General features: G+C 55.5%; 3 protein-coding genes across 3 annotated transcripts; 1 reads left to right on the plus strand and 2 right to left on the minus strand.

The window, feature by feature from the left end:
* Window positions 1–665: 665 nt before the first annotated feature.
* On the minus strand, window positions 666–3,613 carry QBC33DRAFT_384270 (uncharacterized protein). The gene is made up of 2 exons (XM_060424088.1): window positions 3,390–3,613; window positions 666–3,322 (listed from the first exon to the last, which is right to left on the minus strand). Exons 1-2 carry the CDS (start codon window positions 3,420–3,422, stop codon window positions 833–835), a joined length of 2,523 nt encoding a protein of 840 aa, XP_060284815.1. The 5' UTR covers window positions 3,423–3,613; the 3' UTR covers window positions 666–832.
* Window positions 3,614–11,336: 7,723 nt separating this feature from the next.
* Window positions 11,337–12,716, minus strand: QBC33DRAFT_607256 (uncharacterized protein; the record flags this gene model as incomplete). Its single annotated transcript, XM_060432335.1, has 1 exon — window positions 11,337–12,716. The coding sequence occupies exon 1, from the start codon at window positions 12,522–12,524 to the stop codon at window positions 11,337–11,339; it is 1,188 nt and encodes a 395-aa protein (XP_060284816.1). The 5' UTR covers window positions 12,525–12,716.
* Window positions 12,717–12,929: 213 nt separating this feature from the next.
* QBC33DRAFT_449383 (uncharacterized protein) lies at window positions 12,930–14,269 on the plus strand (the record flags this gene model as incomplete). The annotated part of the gene is made up of 2 exons (XM_060424517.1): window positions 12,930–13,008; window positions 13,074–14,269. The coding sequence occupies 2 exons, from the start codon at window positions 12,930–12,932 to the stop codon at window positions 14,267–14,269; spliced, it is 1,275 nt and encodes a 424-aa protein (XP_060284817.1).
* Between the last annotated feature and the right edge of the window lie 1,430 nt (window positions 14,270–15,699).

Raw genomic sequence — 15,699 nt, forward strand, 5'->3', positions numbered from 1 at the left:
TTGCGGAAAGCCTTCTAGGATGAGACAGACACAGACAAGACCAGAATACATTACGCAATAATACGACGAAGGCATCAGTCACACACATCCATGGAACAAAAAAGACCCAATAGGTGAGAGGGGTGGAAATTCAAGGCAAAGCGCGCCCGGTATCATGTATTCAAGGCCTCCAGCAACCAGACCCATCCAGGCACCGAGGGCTCTACTCTGCAGAGCCTCGGTGCGATGCAAAGATACTATGCATTTTCATGCCAAAATGCCGACAAAAACCAGAAACAACAGATCCGCCCCATGCCGATACACCGAAACGCCCATCCAAACCGTCCATACCAGTGGAATATGAAAATACCAAGCCGGGCAATCAGTCCATCTTGCCGTTCCCCCTCCTTTCATCTGGGTCTCGCGGTCCATGTTTATACAGAATCAAATAGCGCACATCCATACCCCTTGAAAAGAGACTTTTGGATCATCACATCCGCCGGCATCCCACCCAGGTAGAAAGCTAACAACTCTTCCGACCGGACCGAGAGCAACAAACATACAAGTCTGCAGGCGGGTCCAAAAATAAAAAAAGAATGAGAGAAAAAGACAAGGCAAGTGAAGGGAAACGGATCATACGAGCCACACCCCGGAACCTCACATATATATAAGCTATGAGAATATATATATAACGCCAATACGCTATGCTCCGTGGAAACGTGGAAATGCTGAGAGGAACGAAGAGTAACACACCAGGGGGCATGAAAAACTGGGGTATTCAAAAAACGGTAGAACAAACTTCGCCAACAGGTAGAAGTCTATAGCTCTATGTTGCGGGGTATCTCTTGGTGGTTTAGCCGAGCGTGCGGCCGCTGTGGATGGCCTGAACGCTAGCAGCACGGGGGGTAGTCGAGTTCGAGTGCAGAGGTGACGTGGTGCTAAAGTCCGACTCGTGATAGTTTGGAGGGCGAGGTTGCTCCCATCCTTCTTCGCTAAGGACGCTGAGGTAGCTAGGTCCGACCGTGTCACGGAGCGCCTCGATCTTGCGGCGGTAGAGCTCACCTCCGACGTCCCAATTCTGCGTGTCTTTCCACCCAGTCTGTGTCTCTTGAGGCGAATACGCCGGAGATAACTGAGGTGCGGCACCGGTGCTAACCCGCGAGACCTTGGGTGAGTCCTGCTTATCCGGCAAGGGTTCTTCAGCCAAGGAAGTCGCGGTGTCAACCTCCGGCTGAGCTGAAATGCGATAATTGTCCTCCTGGCTGTCAATCGACGGTGGAGGTCCAGCTACCAGGCGATCTACTGGGCGAGCATGTGGAACGGGCGTGTCGCTCGTCGCAAGATCGACGATCCTGCGTTTCGGCGCCCGTCGACGTCGTGTGGAGCTTGTATTGACCTCGCTGGAGGCCGTCTTGGGCATAGGTCTCTCCTTCCGGAGGACTGCCGGCTCTTTCGGCGCGTCGTAGATGATAGCGGGCTTGCTCACATCCACCGCGGGCACCTCGGGAACAAGAGGTTTGACCACAGGAACGGCAGCGGGTTCCGCAGCTCGTTCCACGAGGTACCTCTTCTCTGAATAGGTTGGGCCGGAGGCATCGATTGTGATGTCCTCAGTATAGCCTGGGGTTTTGCGGAACAGGTTGAAGATGGTGATGCGGTAGTCACGATGGGTCCGAGTGAAGGGGTTCCCTTCAACCCATATCTCCCGTATCTCCGGAATTCCGGTAAGGCGGGCCAGCTCCATGGGATCCGTGAGACGGTTATCTCTTAAATCCAACCTCTCCAAAGGGTATAACCTCTCGATGCCCGGGATCGACTGCAGCCGGTTGGCTCGCAAGTTGAGGGCCGTGATGGCGGGCAGGGGATTGCGCGTCAGGGAGTGGAGGGAATCGATCATGCAATGAGAAAGGTTGAGAGCCCGCAGAGCGGTAAGGGTAGCCAAGCTGTCAGGTATCTCAGTGAAGAGATTACTCGAGAGGTCCAAGGAATGGAGTGTGTTGGCGAGAGGAGCCAAGCTGTTTGCGGGAATGGACGTGAGCGAGTTGTCCGTGAGGCTGAGATGTTTCAGGAACCGCCATTTAGAGGCTGGGAGGATCCCCATGGCAATGAGGTTTGAGGAACTACCTCGGAGGTTATGCCATGAGTCGGACAGGCTAGAATGCGAACTCCCCGATCCGGAGCGTTTAACCTTGATGGAACCACGGACATTAGTGCTATTCCTGGAACTTGACGGGCGGCGTGGTGAGTGGCTCCTGGGCCGCGTCTCCTTCGTCGGCGAAGCGGGATCGTCGCTGTTAGTTCTCGCAAGTCCATCAGAGCCACCGGCCGCCTCGCTACTGAGCGAACCGACTGCCAAGTCATTGGCGGAATTGTGGGCGCTTGGAGATCCGGGGGCTGAGGTTGACTTCTGCAATTCAGCATGGCCAATAGTCGGGCTCCTCTTAGGACTCGACGAGCTTGCCCATTGTGTCGTCGGCGACGTCTGCGACTTGGAAGTTCGCCTTCGTCTTTTGTCCATATCGTCCAGGACAATATCAATCAGGATGTCGGCAGGATCGTCTATGCTCGCACGCCTCAGGGTCAGCGACCGGAGCTGGTCTGCCATCCGGTCCCACCCGAAGAACTGACGAAAGTCAATATCGCTCACTTCGAGCGCTTGGACGTTCTTGAAGACATGGAGGGGGACGGCGGAATCGAAGGGAAACTCCTCGTATCCGCGGATCAGCCTGGCACGCCAGTCTGGGGAGAGCCTGAGACATGGGATCTTGGTGAAGGCAGAGTAAAGGTATTTTAGGTCAGCCTGGAGCGCAGCCTTCTGTCGCTCCGTACGGGCTGCCGAGATGCTCGAGCCGAGCCCAAAGCTAGCCCACAAGGCTGACATTCCGGACATGACACTTCGAATACTGGAGACGGAGCGTATGGAGCCAACGTCGGAACCGCGGCTCTTTGATCGTTGCGACTGGCTGAGGAAGGAGACATAATTCGCCGAGGTCGTGCTATCGTGGAGGTTCTCGAGGCGAACTTTCATCGGCCCGACAGGAATACCTAGTTCCTCAAACCGGGAGAGGAGGTAGAAGAGATGGTGAGGAGTCAAGGCCAACTTTGCCGACTTCACGCTGTGAGATGTAAAGCTGAGGGAACCCAGGGAGAGGGCTGCTGCCAGCGTGCTGGACGAAGAGGACGAGGTGGACGGTCGCTCAGGAAGGGTGGGTGACGACGTCGACAGGGGCACCGAGACCGACGAGACGCTTTGGGATGCTCCATGCCTAACCGCGTTCTGCCTCTTGAATTGCAACGCGTTGGCGAGAGCCTTTTCGTGCGTCCGCACAAAGCTCGCCAGTTGCTAGAAAACACTCGCTGTCAGCGTGGGGCCACGGGGGGCGCAGGCCGGGCAATCGCCTGTATCGTACCTTTATGAACAACTCCCCGTCTTCCGAGTCCATGTTTACTGTCGGGAATGCATGGGTATTCGGGATCGAGAGGAACGGGTGGGGGAAACTCAAGCCAAGGAGGCGAGTTCAAGGGGAAGAAGGGAAGGGCTCGGCCAGGTTCCCGAGTTTAATCTGCAGCCTGATGTCTGAGCCTCACCTCTTCGACCAAGATGACGAATCTGTGGTGGCAAATGTTGACAGAAGCCTGCACAGGAACATTCGTTAGCGATCGCAGTCAGCACTAACTTCTCCGAGTGAAATGTCGGAGGAAGGCGATTAAAACAGGCTGCGAGAGTACAATGAAGACAATAGAATCGGGGGTGAATATTCGAGAACAATAGAGCAGGCAAGCCGACTTTATATGTTAGATCTAGGGTATGAATCGAGACGGTGCGAGGGTTGGCAGGTGATTGACCTTCGCTTCGTATGGATAGTGTCGGATCGGGGACAAGCGGCCTCGAGTCGCTTTAGAGGCAGTTTTGAGGCTCATGGGGATGTCGGGTCGACTCGAGGGGCCGATGGCTCAGGCTTTCTTTCCCATGGCCTCGAAGTTTCAAGGTCGGCAGCCAGTTTCAAAACAACGATGTCACAGAGCAGTGCAACGGCTGGGAATGGCTCTCTGCAGAAGCAGCAAAGACAGGCGAAGCCGGGGGAGTGGCGCGGACGGTGTAGCCGGGGGAGGGGCGCGGACGGTGTAGCCGGGGAATGGGCAACATCACACGCAGAAATGTAGGCACTCAGGCGGGTGGATAACAGGCCAACGCAAATCTGGCGAACAAGGTGGGCGCTGGGGAATGCTGCGCCGGGGGTCGGTGAATTGAGGCCGGGCACGAATCCAACTAGAAGGGCGCTTGGAGAAACAGCCGACGGCCGTGGAAAACATAAACAGCAGCAAGTGCAACAGCAACAACAATAATAGTAACGAAACCGGAAACGGAGACCCGGGTCGACCAAGACGGTAGCATCTGCGGCGGCAAAAAAAACCCCGAAGGAGGATTCGACTTACCGATTGTCAAACAATTGCAGGTCCGAGAATGGATGAAGGCCCCGGAATCCAAAAAGGCCCACGGAGCGGGCGGCGTGCTAGAAAAAGCACTTGAACCCTGAACCAAGGAGAGAGAGGGGACAAGGCAACAGGGGAGGTCGGAAAATGAGAGTGACTGCCCGAACGAAGCTTCCCGTCTTCTTCGTTGCTGACACTCTCACGTCTCTCAGCAGTGACGGCACCACGGGAGGGAAGGAGAGGAAAAAGGGTCTCTTTTTTGAAGATCAGGGTGCGGGAGCGTGCTAGTTTAAAATAACAGCAACAGGACAAGGATGGAAGGTAGGGTGGGCGCTTTTACTCTTGGGGATGTGGTGCGTGCGTGCAGCGGCGTGGGTCGTCGTTGCTCCTTCATGCCATGGGGTCCAGATTGGCGGCGCTAGTCATATCGCATGGCCCCGTTATCAGCGTCCGCCGATGAATTATGGGCCCGCTATTGGGTACATAGGCCGAATGCCAATCTCCAATCTCGCCTTTGGATGGACGCTAAAACGAAGCACAGGGCAGGCAAATGCGGGAGGGAGTCTCGCACTGTGAAGGGTCTCAGCCAGGGGTGTGGGATGATCAATGATCATGGATCGTGCGGCAAAGCTGGCGGGAAAAAAAGCAGGGCGACGGTGCTCAAAAAATGGGCCAAGATTCGAGTTATGGGCCATCGTGACTCCCGAGTCCCAGTCAGCATCCTCTTATTACCTCCCACCAGCATTGCGAGTCAGTCAATGGTGTGGACTCGGCACCGCACCGTTATAGCCTCTAGATTCCCGAACCCCAAAAGCCTGCATTTACTTTGCAATGCAAAGCGGGGATACTCTAGAATCTTCGTCGCAGGCAGAGTGGTGGATGGATGAGATATGTCCGTGAAGGTGTGCACCGGCAGAGTCAACCAGCCTGGTTGCTGCCGGCTTCAGGAGGACTGTCATCAGGCCAATAATTGCCTGCGAACGATAAGTGCATGGGTGCTTGGCATGCCTGCAGTTGCACGCCTGCATGTCTTAGAAGCTCAAGTGGCGAATGGCTGCCCGTGGGAGTTGCGTGGGCGAGGCCGGAGCAGGCGCTGGGACTGTACTGTATGTACAATACAATTCCCGACACGACATTGCAGATCCTGTTTATCATGCCTTGCTCTCATCGCTGTCCTCAAGTAGATGCTAAGTAGCTGGTTACAACGTAAATCTCCCAGTCCTCGACCACTCCGTCAAAGCCTGGTATCTTCCAACTTCAGCTCCCGAGTTCCTATTCTCGCAGCGGTGAGTGTTATTCCCTGAGAGAGAATTGGATTACCCCAGTGGTCGGATGCTGGCCAATCCAACTGGAGTTGTCTTACATCCCCATCAACGAGGCGCACCTGAGGTGGACGGGAACGGCAAGAGTGCTGCTCGAATCAAGCACCATCCTTACTCACTGTGCGCCCACTGTGCGGCGCGAGTTATCTGAACATCGCCGTTCCCCAGTCGTGAACGGAAGCTGAAAAAGGGGAGAGTAGAATTGGACATACCTACCCATTGCTACGATGGAACCCCAAGTATTATCATGTTTCAACCGTACGTACCTACTTATGTTGAAGGCTGTTGATGAGCCGTTATTATCTAAGGCCATTTCAATTCCTGTCAGTGCTGTTATCAGTTGTGTTTGTTTACTTTGCTCCTCCAAGCCCCACGATATTATACCAGGGATGTGGCGTTGCTGCTAGTGGCTATTCTGCCAAATTACAGGTGTCGCATAGCCTGTATGGGTAACGCGGTCAGCTCGGTAGCGTATCAAAATGCACGTTCAACAAGATCAACTACAAAGATAACCGCACCAACCCGATTCGTGCTCCCAGCTGCGACTTATTCTAGAATAGAGCTTGCTCCTTGAACCTTTTCCATTGCAAGCGGGAGGCTTGCTGAGGTGGAGAGCGCTTTTTCCTTAAAGTGTGACTTGCTATCGCTGATCGTCAATCAGATTGAGCAGCACCCGAGACAACTGACGGCCACCATCTGGCAAGCTGGCGGAGCATTACGGACTACTAGCGTTCTGCAGCGAAAGCCGGGCACAGCCCCACTAGGCAAAGAGCCCGCCGTCATTACCGAAGAACCTCCGGAATCGTAGAATTATCCGCCGGTCCCATCCAAAGGCCAGCGTATGTGCATGCGTACAGGCGCTCCTATTGACAGCCGGGCAACTTGAAGTCGGTCATGATTCACTCTCGAAACTTGCAACTGCAAAACCGGGCTCTCTAGGTATCTTGACCCCACTATCTCACAGGGTCCCACATGCAAAAGTGGCTAAGGCCCGTCCTCGGCGTCCGTGCGCCAATTCGTCAATCTTAGCGCGGGGGGAACTGAAAGAAAAATAGCACAGGCGACAGAGCCGTCAAAAAAGGCCGTTTCGAAACCACGCTAGGGGACGAAACATGGCAATCGACCTGCACGATAGCTACCTAGCTAACCTCAACCTCTATCAGAGGCGTAACTTGCACATAGCGCACACCACAACGTACTGTAATGTCTGTCGACCGATGATCACCCAGATCGCCTCCTCGTCACTACTGCGTATTCTAACCCTCTCCCTGGTCTTCCCGCTGGCCCGCCCCTCCTTATTATGCCAATCCTCCTTGATCCCGAAGCCGCAGTCGATTATTTATTTACCGTATGGAGATGTGAGCATTTAGCAGCCGCCGCAGGAGCCAACAAGGAGCTATTGCAGTTTCTAGAGAGCAGAATGCCGGACCCGGGTAGGCCTCACATCAATTCATGCTCTGATTGCCAAGTGAATTCAGTGTCGTTCCCCCACATCCATGACGGAGGGGCAACACAATTATGTCATAAGCCCACGCCCCAGAAACCGCAACGCCCAGTGATTGGGAGTGGCATCGCCTGCAGCTGCTTCGAGCTTAGCCTCTAGCGTTGCATGCAGTTCGATGCACCACTGCAATGTACGTACTGGACCCCCCCGTACCAAACCTACTACACTGTCCTTGCTTGCCCTTGGCGGAGGAGTGTTCGGAATATTCACCCCAAAAAAGGGCAGCGCTTGGCGACCAGTCTCCAACCTGCCGATGCGGCAGCTACGAGAGAGGATCTAACTCCCGCGACCGGATCGGCCGACCGTGTCCCCGAATCGTCCCATCACCAGCCCGTCGACTGGTTATGGGTATAACACGAGTCAAGCGGGACAGGAAGGGATTGGCACGATATGATGCGCATTTTGCCCAAGTCCTTTATTTCTGGAGACTTGCCAAACGCCGGACGCCTGCATTCTGCTGAATCTGCTGAGCGGCACTTGATGTCCTCGAAGACTCGCTCGTTCATGTCAGAGCTTCGGATGCCTACAGGTGTTTGCAATTCCATGTGGTGACACAGGCGACACGGCACGGATATACTCTCAAAAACATATCGACATGCCGTGGCTTGATCACTTAATCTTTTGGTGGAAGGTGGCCTCACCGCCTCCAGCCTACGACCACCTACCTAGGTACTCAACAAGGTACGGTCGTGCTTTCTGATGTCTCGCTCGAGATATCGGATATCTGGATTCTCCAATCACTGTTATCCCGGCCTCGAACCTTGCTGGCTAGTCAATTCCCTTCAAAAGGCTTACTAACCTTCGTCATCAACCATCATCAGTCCTGTCAAACTCCGTCGGGATAGTACGAGATAGCTCGCTCAGCCTCATCGCCAGGATAACCTCCTCCAAAATCTGCACTGATCGGGCAGGCAGTTTGCGATTTGCGATGGCGTAATGGCACACTTATTCTGTTCGGGAGTTCAACCTGAGGCTGCTGTTAAGACGCCTTGGAATTTCTCGGCCAGCCATCATTAAGGCAAGATTGTCAATGGCCACACTAGGGCATCCATGTTCATATTCGATCGCCATGTTAGTGCAGAAACGCTGAAGATCTCTCGGGCCAAGCCCGACCTTCTAAGCCCACTCCGGAAGGCCAAGTTTCCCAATTTGTTCAGAACTTGCGTGTTATTCACGGATTTGGTGAAAGACAGACCTCGCCTTCGAGTTCCTCCGCATCATAAGGGCAAGATAGTCCATCAGGTGCCAAGGAAGTGTCCTGCGCGAAGGAGCTAACCTGGCAGTCAATTGCAGATCTCAGGGTGCCATGACCGCAAGCGGCACTCGATAAAAACTGGTCGCTCATCCTGCTCGTCCTGCTCGTCCTCCGGCATACCACATACGGCTGAGGGGCCATGCAGCTGCACCGACTCGTCGAAAAAGAAAAAAAAGATGGACCCCTGGATGGAGCTCTCTCTCTCTCAATATGCAGGCGCACATGGAAGTAATCCGAGAAAGAGCTTGCCTATGTCATAGGTACCCCACAAATGTCAAGTTGTCCAATGCGCACATCCCGGGTGTTCAACTCAAAGTTGGACGAAGTTGCCTCGTCCCGTCCGGCTGATATCACAAATCCCGGCAAGTAGCGCCAACGGCGGCTGTTCCAGAATACCTATCGCAAGGAGACTAAAATAAACCGCAAGAGAAGGCCCACATGTTAACACTTAAACTTAGACCAATGTCTTGGTGGCTGCACTGGCTGCAGGGAATCTCGTAAAGATGTTTGCCCAGTGTCAGACATGTCCTGAAAAGCGATACGCCAATTCCTCCTGCTCACCGCTCATTTCGTTTCTTCCTTTTCTCTGCATACGGACAGGAAGAAATAATAGATCACAGACAAGAGTGTGTGCGTGTGCAGCAAATAGGTTTCATTCCTCGCCTCGGCTTGCATTGCAGCACCTACTACATGCTACTGTGTGCAGTAGCTAACGCTGTGTCTTCGCCGTGCATGGTCTGTACGGACCCCAGTCAAAAAGGCCATTTCTGGATTCCATGGAGATCGAGGCCGGGCTCGCAGGTCGGCCCCGCCCCCGCTCCCATCCCTGACAAGCGAATCCCTTCGTGCATGTCGGCTAATTAGGTGAGGATTCGAGGAATCGAGGGGTCCTTTCTCCTCGATCTCGTGGGGATGCATTCCGGAGCTTTTGATGGCAACAACCTATTAGTTCCCCAAAGAGGTTCATGGCCAACACGGCAACCCTTACACACCGTGTATACCTACGACGATAGTTGAATACGTTCTCTGCCTTAGGTATCTCCCAGCAAAAAAAAAAAAAACCCAAAAAAAATGGCTGCCCATCCCGTCCTGCAGCCAATATCATGCGCGGCAACCGTGCATACAAATGTCAGAGGCACAAACTCCTCCGTCCTGCCGATGCCGGACCTTCCATGTTTTCTCGTCCCATAATCAAACGGTTCTGCGCAGCTGTCAAACGATTGTCTATTGCTGGGCTGGGCTGGTCAGGGTGAGGAGTAGTTGGCCCAACCGAGCCTCAGAAAAAAATACAAATCAGCCAAACCGGGGGCACACCAACAAGGAGAATCCCACCATCATCCCAAGCTTGTGGTGGTGAAACACCCGTAGCTTCACGTCCCTCTTCTTTAGCCTCTGTCTAGGTTGGCAATGCGATTCCCCGACGTCGTGGCTCCCAAAAGCCATGGGCACTGTGCCCGTACTTCGCCGCCATTGACATTCCAGCAGGCATTATTTCCAGGCGCTTGATATCACGAGACGACCTGGATCTGCGCCGGGCTGACCACCTGCCCAGCGACAAGGAATGTTCTTCATTCCCCTTCCCCCGCAGTCCACAGAGCCCTGGTTTTCTCCGCCTTGAACCTGCTGTAAGCGCGCTACGGGAGTCATGGTCAAGTGGCATATGACTCGCTCGTGTGAATCAAATGTCCAATCAGCCCCTGTTCCCCCGCATTCCGACTCTCTCTGCAGCTGAACTGCTCTTTTCTTAGTTGCAGAATACCTCAAACCTGGAATGCTACCGCAGGGAAGGAAGTCCCTCTTAGACGGATACCGGCAACGACGGCGCTGCCCAGATGATCGGGGTCTGTTGTTTTCGAGAAGTCCAAGAACTCATTGTCTCGAGAGGTAATCGATTGCACCATCCCCCCGGCCGCTAGTTTGGTTCCGCGCCGAGGGTTTCACGTCGGCCAGTAGTGGTGATGAACTGAGTCGGACTCGCCTGTCGTTCAGGGATCGACAGCTAATGCAATGCTATTCTTCGCACTGCTGCCACGCTGTATCTAGGGTACACCGTGCAGATTCTCGGGCTTCACCTCTCCTCGGCTGCGATTACCTGCCGCGAGCCTATTAGTGTGAAGTTTGAACTTCAAGCTTCGAGCTTCCCTAGTGTCGGACAGTGGCAGCTTGTCGCACTCCCGATAGGCGCGCCCGGGGGTGCCTGCGTGATGATACTCCCGATTTTTTATTCTACCTATATCCCTTAGAGCCTCTCCCAGACCAATACTCGGTGCGGCGACGCCCACGTGGAGCCACGCAATGCCCACGTGTAGCCCTGCAGCCGTTGTGATGGGGGGACTGGCTTCAGACAGTGAAATGGTCCTGACGTGAGCGGGAGGCCCTGGCGAGACTTGATCGCGGAGAATCATGATCTGGCAGGTATTGAGGAGTAATTTTCTGATAGTCTGTCTATATTGTTCAAGTCCTGGGCCCGATGTTTGCCAATATACAACTGAAAATACAGACCTGCCCCCGATGCAGAATTAGGTTGTTGGCTCTCATTGGAGCCATGTATGTACTTCTGATAAACCTCTCTAAATGCTTGATACTGCCGACTCCATCTCCAATGAGCTATGTTACTATGTTATTATACAAGGTTCTAACATAATTCTATACAAACCCTCCGGGACCCTCAAGGGAAAGAGCCGGGCGGGGGGGGGGGGGGGGGGGGGGGTGGGCGGCGGGGGGGGGGGCCCCGGCCGGTGGAAATGAACGGAAACACCACCCCGAGGGCCCACCCCCCCCCCCCCCCCCCCCCCCCCCCCCCCCCCCCGCCCCCCCCCCCCCCCCGCCCGGGGACCATCCATCACCGCGGCGTCTGGACATGAACGATCCTATCCAGCGCCTTCCCCTCATCGAGCGCCCACCCGCCACCCCCGACGTCAAACTTGTACTGTACGGGCCCGACCCTGATCTTGGCGAACCCCTCGCGGCTGAGCCCCCTCTTAACCCCGGCCCACGACGCCGCCGCCGCCCGCCCGGCGTGCCGGAACGGCGCCGTCATCAGGTGGTCCATCTCGTACTTGCGCGCCCGCTCCGCCGCCTCCTGCTCCGAACGCATCGCGCGCAGCCGCTCCGCCGCCGACGACTGCGAGGAAGGTGGCCCCGCGTCCGTCCTCTGCCCGGCTAGCATGGCCGCCAGGCGGAAGGAGAGCTTTACCTCGCCCGGCGCGACGCGCGTCGTCTTGTCGGGGAAGAAGGGCACTGCCCTGCTGGTCGAGACCTCGAGGAGGAGGGGCGGCGGCGGTGTCGTCGTCGCTGTGGCTGTGGCTGTCGCAGCGGTCGCGGTCGCGCGAATGGCGGCCGTCGCGGGCCTCGGCTTGCCCGCCCGCGCTGCTGTGGCGGTGGCGGAGGACGACGCTTGCGCGACGACGGCGGGCACGGCGCGGATGCGGCGCACGATGCCGCCGGCGCTGGCGGCGAAGTAGACGCCCATGCCGGCCATGAACATGCAGACGACGCCGTAGGCGTGGGGCACCCACCAGCTCAGGCCCGCCGGCGGGTGCAGGTAGACGGTCCAGTACTGGACGACGGTGTAGGAGATGCAGAAGGCGCCGGCGCCAAAGCACGAGAGCCGCAGCCAGAAGTGCGACGGCGCCTCGTACAGCAGCGTCGGGTGGCCCTTGGAGGAGAGCATGTCGGCGTACGAGAGAATCGGGTGCCGGGGGGCCCGGGTGCTCGGGATAGTGGTGGTGGTGGATAGGGCGGGGGAGGTGGGCTTCACGACTGGGGTCCGAGTCTTCGGTGCTGGGGGCCGGGTTTGCGGTGCTGGTTTGGCGGCCGGCGATTGGGTCTTCGGTGCTGGGGGCCGGGTCTGCGGTGCTGGTTCCGCGCTTAGTTTGACGCCCCGGGCGGTGGCAAATAGTCGCTGCGACGGCCGGAGGGGTGCCCGGAGCAGTATCCGTATCGGCATTGCCTGTGTCGCTACGGAGCAGGGGGGTTGGTTGGGGAGGAAGAAGACCTGTGGCCGGAGCCGCCTTGCGAAGCACGACATCTGTCGAGAGGCTATGGTTAGTTATATATGCTCCGAACAACAGAGGAGAAAGAAGTAATCCTCACCTTGAGCCCCAAGAGCCAGGTGTAAAGTGTCAATGGCACTCTCACCACGTCTGATCTTGAATTTCTCTCGTGAAAAAGGTACTGAAGTTCACCAGAGCTAGGGGCCCAATCGGAGCTGTCCACTCCAAAAAAAATTAGTCGGTTTCGGCGCAATGTTTTAGCGACCTATGGGTTTTATCTGCAGGGGATCCCTGCCCGGGCTCTGAATCTTGGCTGTCCGTGCCCAATTCGGATCCCCAACGCTTCCAATTCTCTCAGGCCAGCTTCTTCAACATTGCGAAAAACCCGATCAACCTTCAAAGCTGGGCTCAATTGGGTTCGACTCTTCACATCCGCCGGCATGGCTTCCTTTGCGACGGCATGCCGCCTATCGATGAGACTGGCGAGGCGGAAATTGCCTCACGATGCCACTGTCAAAGGTCCGTTTTGACGCTGCTACAGCAGGCGAGTGAATTATAGTCCGTCGCTGACCATCCCGCCGCAGGCTTCAAAACGTCGGCAGCCGCCCTTGCGGCTCAAAACTTCACAATGCCAGCGCTATCTCCGACAATGACTGAAGGCAACATTGCTACGTGGAAAGTCAAGGAAGGGGACAAGTTCGCTGCCGGCGACGTTCTGCTGGAGATCGAGACGGACAAGGCAACCATGGATGTCGAGGCTCAGGAGGATGGCATCTTGATGAAGGTCATGAAGAGTGATGGAAGCAAGGCCGTCCAGGTTGGCACGCGGATAGCCGTGCTTGCAGAAGAAGGGGACGATATCAGCTCTCTAGAGATTCCACCCGACGAGAGTCCCAAGCCTCAAGACGCTAAGGAAGCCTCGAAGTCCGAACCCCCGCCGCCGTCGCAGCCACCGTCAGAGTCAACCACGCAGGCTCCCAAGAAGGATGTAGCCAAGTCTAAAACGAAGGCTCCGATGCAGACATATCCTCTTCTTCCATCCGTCACCCACCTGGTCAAGGAGAACGGCTTGGACGAGTCGGCCATCGGCGAGATGACGCCCACAGGTCCAAACGGCCGTCTTCTAAAGGGCGATGTCTTGGCATACTTGGGGAAGATCAAGGCTAGCACCCCCGCAGCTGTGTCGGCAAGGTTCGAGGAGGCCTCACATCTCGACCTGAGCAACATTAAGGTTGCCAAGCGACCAGAAGCCAAGAAGGCTGCTTCGGCACCAACGCCGGTCGAGGAGGATTCCCTCGTGACGCTGCCCGTCACCCTGGAGTCCGTCATTAAGGTCCAGAAGAAGGTTCATGCCACTCTCGGAGTCTTTTTGCCGCTATCTACGTTCATTGCTCGAGCCACCGACATGGCCAATGACGAACTCCCGCTACCTACCGGTGCCCAGCCAACGGCCGACGAGCTGTTCAACCAGGTGCTGGGCCTTGATAGAGTCGGCCGCAAAGCATCTCGTGGCTCCTACCTACCTCAAGTGTCCGCTCTGCCACCAGCATCATTCACCGCTCCCAGGCCAGCTGTACGCTCCGTCGACGTCATCGACGTACTTGCCGCCCCTTCGCGTTCTTCAGCGCCGAAGATGAAGAGGCCGCTGACACCTGGCCTCTCAGGCGGGGTCAATGTCTTCAGCATCAGCGTGCCGAAGCGAGAGGAGAAGCGGGCGCGTGTGTTCCTGGAGCGAGTAAAGCTTGTTTTGGAGAATGACCCCGGCCGGCTTGTGCTATGAGACGAGGCTAGAGGAGGTCAGAGACGTGTCAAGCCCCTGGAATTTTGTAACATGTATAGCAACCACCTAGACTTTTACCTTTTCAACGAAGCGGAGGAAAGAGTTGGGGATGAATTGGCTGGAGAGATATCTAGCAAAGTCTGAAGTAATCTTGACACGGTCGCAAACCGTCTCTTCTCCAGCTGATTAAACCGTCACCAAAGCTGAACTATCACTCATCAGAACCAGTGAGCAGCATGTCATCGTTCGTGAACGCAATGCCCACCCAAAAAGAAAAAAGGGATCGGCTTGTCTACGAGCTACCCGACCAGGTGGCAAAAAAGGAGAGTGGGGGCAAATGAAGCTGAGCTTTGGGGGGCGGGAGAGCTAAGCTGAGCAATCTGGCCAGCAGCAGGATGTTCATCTCGCGTTAACAGATCTGAGTAGATATCTGTCTACTGCATAGTACATGTTGTTTGAGATGAGTGAGGTGTTGATGTCGGTAGCAACCCAGGTACCTAGGTAGGGATTATTAAGGGGAGTGGTTCTTACCTAAAGCTGCTGGTGGCTTACGTGTCTTGGTAGGTTCGAGGCTGCCGCGCAGTAAATACTCTATGCGTACATCGATTACATTTTCGAGGTAACTGCCTAGGTAGAGGCAGTCTGGTATATTCCCTTCGGCGAGCTTCGTCTGTCTCGGGATAATCGTATCCATTTCCCGGCGAATTTCCTCGGGATCGATGACTAGGTACTTTTCCGTACTGCCGACTTGGCTTTTATAGCAGCCATATAACCCCCTACCCTCCCAACTTTCTCCTCTCCTGAACCTCGATATCGACCGTCTCATCTCTATCAAAAACCTTTGTGTTGGATGATGCAGGTTTTTCTTTACCTTTGTTTAAAATCTCGGGCCTTTGGAGACTCACCGTCTCGATAAACTGGAGCTGACTGCTCATGTCGCACAACATCAGCCACTGGCCCACGGCACGGGGCAAGCCTGCCTACTGGCCGGCGGTCTCCCTCACAGGCTGGAACGGAAAGTACTGCTCTGCGCTGTCAGCCAGGTCAGTGCCAATCACGCGGCCCAGGTAGCTGGACTTTGAGAATCGAAGCCGGGGGCTCCCAGTCTCTAGACGCTCTTGGTGGTCGCCACTTATACTTTTTATCTTTGCTTTTTCTTTTTTCTTGGCTACCAAGCTCCGGGTGGTTCATCCCCTGGCTCAGCTCAGCTACTTCGGTACAAAAAGCTGCTCAGCTTACTTTGGCAAAGCTTGTTCGCCCGATCACCCGCTAGTATTCGAGGTGACGTTTAAGGGTATTAAGCCAAGGGCTGATTCACTTCTCGTATTCGACGCGCGCCAGCTCAAGTTATCAATTGAGCGGGTTCTGTTTCCTTTCCTCCCATCTCCGCGGGATTTTCCATCATTCATCCATCCATACACATTCATCCA

Source organism: Phialemonium atrogriseum, assembly GCF_030411735.1.
Source record: "Phialemonium atrogriseum strain 8032-3 unplaced genomic scaffold QBC33scaffold_9, whole genome shotgun sequence".
Classification (NCBI taxonomy): domain Eukaryota; kingdom Fungi; phylum Ascomycota; class Sordariomycetes; order Cephalothecales; family Cephalothecaceae; genus Phialemonium; species Phialemonium atrogriseum.